A 6,000-nucleotide genomic window follows, 5' to 3' on the forward strand; every position below is an offset into this window, starting at 1 on the left:
TGAAGTCCAGAGTTTACTGTGTCTATAGCAGACGTGCCCATTTGTACTGCATTCTGCTACGCAGATTCAGAATCATCGTCGTTGTGTGTTTACGGATTAATGCTCTTATCGTCCGGTTGTCGAATCTTGCGTGTTTCTAACGCACGGTGTGTGTAATGCAGCAAAGAAAATCAAAATCAACAACAACCAACCATCATTCAACCAATCGCATTGCCATAGCGATAGATTCAGCGTAATAGGTTTGTTTCAGTAATGCAGATTTTTTCCTTCGCTCCTTTCGACCGTAGGATGTCGTTCGTATTTCCATGCGTTGGTGACAGAAAATGACATTCCTCTGAAGGTAAACACATCACGTCCATGCTGTGCAATCTCTCGTTCCACCGTTTGGCGCACTCTGTTGACCTACGAACTGGTGCTGACTGTGAAGCCGAGTTCACCAGAGAGATGGTTCAATCGCTAAAGATTTTATTTGTTTGGTATGTTTGTGCGCAGCATCTGGCTACCGGATGGTATTTCTTTACGCTCCATTTCGTTCCCCTTTTCGACAGATCGAACAAAACGGAAGCATCGCAGCGAAAGCAACTCCCACCAAAGTAGAATATGGCGAAAGAGTATGACTATCTGCTCAAGGTTCTCCTCGTTGGCGACAGCGACGTTGGGAAGCAGGAAATTTTATCCGGGCTGGACGATGGCTCGACGGAAAGTCCGTTTTGCAGTGGCAGTGGAAGTGAGTACCTCGTTGTTTGATACTTTCGAACGTACGAATTGTGAAATTGTATACCTTCCTCCCCTCCTAGCGGCACATAAAACAACCACAATTCTGCTGGATGGCAAGCGAGTGAAGCTGCAAATCTGGGATACTTCCGGGCAGGGGCGGTTCTGCACGATCATCCGCTCATACTCCCGCGGGGCCCAGGGCATCATTCTCGTCTACGACATCACGAACAAGTGGAGCTTCGACGGTCTGAACCGGTGGCTCAAGGAGGTAGAGGAGCACGCGCCGGGCGTGCCGAAGGTGCTGGTCGGCAATCGGCTCCATCTGGCGTTCAAGCGGCAGGTGGCGGCCAAGCAGGCGGAACTGTACGCGTCCCGCAACAAGATGGCCTGCTTCGAGATTTCCCCGCTGTGCGACTTCAACATCCGCGAGTCGTTCTGTGAGCTCGCCCGGATGGCGCTGCACCGGAACGGCATGGAGCGTATCTGGCGCTCGAACAAGGTGCTGTCGCTGCAGGAGCTGTGCTGCCGGAGTATCTGCCGGCGAACGAATGTATATACGATAGATAGCCTTCCGCTGCCACCGTCGGTCAAGTCCTACCTACGATCGTACGCGCTCACCTCGTCCCAGTGCTTAAACACCGTGCTGAACAATTCCGCCTCGACGGCGAAGAATCTCAAATGCAAAACCAATTCCGCGCACCACCTGAAACACAACGTTCGGAATGGATGTGTCATTTCCTGATTGTTGTCATGGCAGCAAGGTTAGCTTTTTTTTTGTTAGTTGACGCTCTGCGTTAGCCCCATGTGTACAGGCCATTGCGGAAGAAGTTCTTTCTGTTTCTTATTATTTTTTTTAACACCGTTACAATTGTCGCATTCTGCAGATTTTCCTGCAAACGAACTAAGTGTGTATATACCTTCTCCCCCTTTGCCCCTAACTTTTAATCAATTTTCGTTTTACCATGGCAAACCCATCCATGCTACATCGTCCGTGTTTCTTCGGCATTTGTTTCGGTTTCTGGCAACACCATGCAACAAAGCGCTGGCGCGGGTGATGTCGGTACGGCAAGTGTTTTGGCTGGCAGCCTCTTTACACGCTGCACCATTTTCGCATCGTATTAATCCCCAACCACCTAACCGGAAGGTCAGTTTCCTTGCGTGGAAGCGCAAGGAAACATGAGTTGCTCAACGAGTGCGGGCCGCTTTGCTGGCCGAAAGCTGGGCAGAGGAAATTTGATACTGAACGAACCAAATACTAATTTTATTAACTTACGAACGTAGATAAGCATCATTAACGATTACACTGTAAGCAAAAAATGTGGTATATGTAGTTTACGAGAAAGAGAGAGTTAGAGATGGGGAGAAAGAAAGCGTAGTCATCGCTGCGGGCATCTAGGAGGAAGAAACGAAGAAGGACAGAGGAGAGTATTGCGTTTGGAATGACATATATATATATTTTGTAAGCCCTTTAAAATAGCGAGCATTCGGAGGTTCGACTTTAAAAGTATTTCTAACCTCAGCACACACACACACACACACACATACATTCACAAACACACATACACACAGCATACATACACTTTTCTACTGTGACAGGCTTTGCATTACTCATTTACTCCCAACGATATGTCGTGTGATTAGAATTTTTCTTTTTTGTGGCGTAGGTCCCAGTCTCACAGTCATTTGTAAGCATAGCGTACAACTAAACACTAACGGAAGTTGCGTCCGGAGGGTCCGCAAAAGGTGGTTAAATTGTCCGCCCGACCGTTACGTATGTGCCGACGATTGAACTACCTTCGTCCAGCTTGGAGCACACTAAAATCACTAGGGTTTTTGCTCCCTTTTGAACAAAACTGCGGCGCCATATTGGCCCCATTCCGGGTGAAAGCTGCGCGAGTTGTTAAAGTCCCTCAGGTCAGCACCGACGACAAATTTCGATGATGAATTGTAACGCTGTCGGATTCGAAATTCGAGCGGTTGGACGGAGCACAGCGTTATGATCCACATTGATACAATAGAAAGCGATATCTTAAAGCCAATCAGTACAATCAGCAACATTTTCTTGACGTTGTGAAGAGTGAGATAAACTGAAACGCACAAAACCCAGAACCCCCAACTGGCTGCAACGTGCACGTGTAATGTGTAGGAGTCAGGTCCCAAGAACTTTGGCCCCCCAGTAAGTCGATTTGTTTGCCCCTCCCCCCTCCTCCATTAGACTCAACAGGTCTTAGCGAGGAGTAGTTGACGGAAATAAAACGAAAGCAAACGCAAACACTTTTTAAGGCTATGCTTTGATTTCAATATACATATATAAATATATATTTATGATGTGGTTTTTTTATTTGTTTAGGTAACATATGTATGATGTTTAAGAAAATAAAGATTATTTGAAGGAATCGCCTCTAGGTTGCGATGCGATGTGAAGTTTTGCGGATATATCAATGCAAAGCCGATGTATGTTTGAGAGTTAGAGAAACGAGACCGCTAGCAGCACCTCTGAGGGCATTTCACGGTAAGTAGCCATCGTAGATGTAGCCCCCCTCGCTTTGGGTGGGTTTCTTCAGCATGTACTTACTGTTGCTATCGTTGTTCCCGTGGCCCAGCTGAAAGAGGTTCCTTTTCGTGGGATTCTGAGCGCGCAGCTGGTTCAAGCGATTGCGGTTCAGCCCCGGGTATGCTGGGTCCACGTTCAGGTAGTTGCCCGCCTTGTAGTCGTTCGTGATGAGCTTGACGAACACCTCCTGCTTGTCGGTTGACGCCGGTTCGTTGCTGCTATACTGCACCTGCTGCTGCTGCTGTTGCTGGGTGCTGGGGGTTCCGAGCGGCTTCAGGCCAAGCTCGTGGCGGCTCATCGACTTGATCTGCTGCTCCTTCTCGGCCGCTTCCAGCTCGTCGCGGTTTTTGTACAGCATGCAGAAGGCGCGCATGGTGAAGAAGTACACCAGCTCGACGCCCGACAGCAGGCTGAAGCCGAGGAACAGGCCGGCGATGCCACCGAACGACACCAGCAGGTCGACCCAGCCGAACAGCACCTCGCGCTTGTAGCGGATGATGGGCCAGGTCAGATACTCTATCGTCACCTGCGCGTCCTGCTGATCCTCTTCGGTTTTCATGCTGGAAGAGAAACACTCAGGTCAGACGCAGGTTAGTATGTGACCACTGGCTCGCGTGTGCTGTGCATACACCTACATTTTCGAGTACTTCTCTATGTCGTACACCGTGTTGAGGCAGCCGAGCTCGCAGCCCTGGCAGCTGTAGATGCTGGTGATGTTGTCCGCGTACTCGCTGAGGCACTGAAAGTTGTCGGACGTGCAGGCCGGCTGGGGGCGCACCGGGGCGTAGAACGGCGGGATGCAGCTGCAGAACTTCAGGCTCTTCGAGATGCGGCACTCCTTCATGCAGCCGGAGAAGGTGTACGCGTCCTGGTAGTACTGCAGCTTCTCCTCCTCCGGGAAGATGCACTTCCGCTGCCCGATCGACAGCTGCTGGGCGTCCTCGGTCGTGTAGGTCTGCTTCATCGAGATCAGGAACTCCACCTTCGAGTCGAGGTCCCACATCACCTGCGGCTGGAAGTCCCAGCCGGAGATTTCGTTGTACGAGTGTATGAAGATGTTGCTCTCGCGCAGCGGCTCGAATGTCAGCGCCCACTTCTTGTCCGTCTCGAACAGCACGAAAAACTCCGTGTTGAACAGTCTGTAAGAGAAGAGATGAAAGGGTACAAGTGTCCAGCGTGAGTTAGAACGGAATGGGATTAGCGAAAATGATTTGAATTTTCTCGGCTACGATTCCAAAACCTGTCTATCGTTTGTGGGGTGGAATGTGTAAATTAACGTTACGCCATTACTTTCGGGAACAACTGTTCGCTGGGAGGACTTACTCGACCTGCTTGTTGTTGGTGTAGCGCGCGTTGAAGGCAAAGCAGAAACCGTGCTCGGTGTACATCGGTTTGAACATCTCGCAGCAGTCGATGTCCTCGTCCTTGTAGCGGCACATGGCGAACGTGTCGTTGCAGCGGACCGCCACCCGGAACACCAGGTCCCGCAGGTTGAACGTCCGCAGCGTCTTCCGGGCGGGCAAATCGCTCAGCATGGCGGCCACCTCGCGCAGGTTGGCGTACGACAGCTGCGTCAGCAGCTTCAGGAACGGCTCGTACACCTCGCTGCCGGGCTCGTACCCGCCCAGGGTCTCGTACGCCACCCGCCGGACCGCCTCCTCGTCGTACGGTGCGGTCGGGCAGACGAGCACGGTCGGGAAGATCACCTGCTGGTTGTGGAAGTCCGTGTCCAGCCCGGTGATGGTCGGGTTGGTCTGGAACTTCTCCCACAGGCTGAAGATGATCACCACCGCCGCGATGAAGCCGAACGCGACGAAGCAGAACCACATGAAGCGCTCGAAGAACGGCCGGCCCTCCTCGGCGATGTAGCGCACGCCGTGCAGCGTTGAGTTGTCGAAAAACTCCTTCGTCTGCACGATGAAGCTGCGCCGGAACAGGCGCAGCGTGTTGAACGTTGGCCGCGCTTTCGCCGCCTTCGAGCGGCCCTTCTTCCGCTGGCCCGGCCCGTTCGGGCCCTTGGCTCGCACGCGTCTCGCGCCGGGCTGCTTCGCTGGAGGATCCATCGGCGGCACCCGGACACAAACTAACCGTCGCGCTCGTGCGCTGGCAGGATTCTCGTTCGCTTCTCCTCCGGCTCGCGTGACTGCGCCTAATTAGTGTGCCCGAGGGTAATGAACGCTATCAGTCGCTTATCGCACCACCAACATCACCGAGCAGGTGTAAAACTATTGTCACAAAATCGAGCCCGAGCACGGACTAAGTCGACGCTTGCCGACGAGTCGAACTAACCCTAATGTCTACGACCAAAACAACGCTGCTTCCATCTACGAGTAATATATCGTTCACTTTGCATCGAAATCGATCGAGTTTGTATATTTGACACATTCATTAACATCTATATTAATCCCTTTTTATTCGATTTAAATAGATCGTGAGTGTTAGAGGTAGAAAAACATACAAGTTTAGAAGTCTCAATTATTTTAACCTAGTCAACATTTTGGATGTAAAAGATGGTTGTATTCAGACGGAAATTCGGTGTGTTTGGTGGTGTTTTCAACGAATTTGAACATTCTTAAACACCTAGAGCAGATGTTAGAGGAATATAACGTTTCACACTAAAAGTTGTAATAGTATCAAGAGTAAACTGAATGAGATAAATCCCGGGTAGGCTGGACGTAGAGGTGAGTGGTAGTGGGATGTGTTTTGCTCACGTGCAATAGTCAAAGTTA

General features: G+C 50.9%; 2 protein-coding genes across 2 annotated transcripts; one reads left to right on the forward strand and one right to left on the reverse strand.

Annotated features, from left to right (window-relative positions):
• The first annotated feature begins 555 nt into the window (after nt 1-555).
• Nucleotides 556-1,459, forward strand: LOC131291339 (ras-related protein Rab-40B). The gene is made up of 2 exons (XM_058320540.1): nt 556-727; nt 798-1,459. Exons 1-2 carry the CDS (start codon nt 601-603, stop codon nt 1,457-1,459), a joined length of 789 nt encoding a protein of 262 aa, XP_058176523.1. The 5' UTR covers nt 556-600.
• Nucleotides 1,460-3,224: 1,765 nt separating this feature from the next.
• On the reverse strand, nt 3,225-5,334 carry LOC131290552 (sodium channel protein Nach). Its single transcript, XM_058319706.1, has 3 exons — nt 4,595-5,334; nt 3,907-4,410; nt 3,225-3,831 (listed from the first exon to the last, which is right to left on the reverse strand). Exons 1-3 carry the CDS (start codon nt 5,332-5,334, stop codon nt 3,225-3,227), a joined length of 1,851 nt encoding a protein of 616 aa, XP_058175689.1.
• Nucleotides 5,335-6,000: the final 666 nt, after the last annotated feature.

The sequence above is a fragment of the Anopheles ziemanni genome, chromosome X (assembly GCF_943734765.1).
Source record: "Anopheles ziemanni chromosome X, idAnoZiCoDA_A2_x.2, whole genome shotgun sequence".
NCBI lineage: Eukaryota > Metazoa > Arthropoda > Insecta > Diptera > Culicidae > Anopheles > Anopheles ziemanni.

Bases quoted from the DNA above. Each gene is read 5' to 3' on its own strand.
- LOC131290552 (XM_058319706.1), bottom strand. From the start codon at position 5,334: ATGGATCCTCCAGCGAAGCAGCCCGGCGCGAGACGCGTGCGAGCCAAG. The intron at 4,411-4,594 runs GTAAGTCCTCCC...CTTCTCTTACAG, and splicing joins ACCAACAACAAGCAGGTCGA to ACTGTTCAACACGGAGTTTT. The intron at 3,832-3,906 runs GTAGGTGTATGC...TTTCTCTTCCAG, and splicing joins ATAGAGAAGTACTCGAAAAT to CATGAAAACCGAAGAGGATC.
- LOC131291339 (XM_058320540.1), top strand. From the start codon at position 601: ATGGCGAAAGAGTATGACTATCTGCTCAAGGTTCTCCTCGTTGGCGAC. The intron at 728-797 runs GTGAGTACCTCG...CTCCCCTCCTAG, and splicing joins GTTTTGCAGTGGCAGTGGAA to CGGCACATAAAACAACCACA.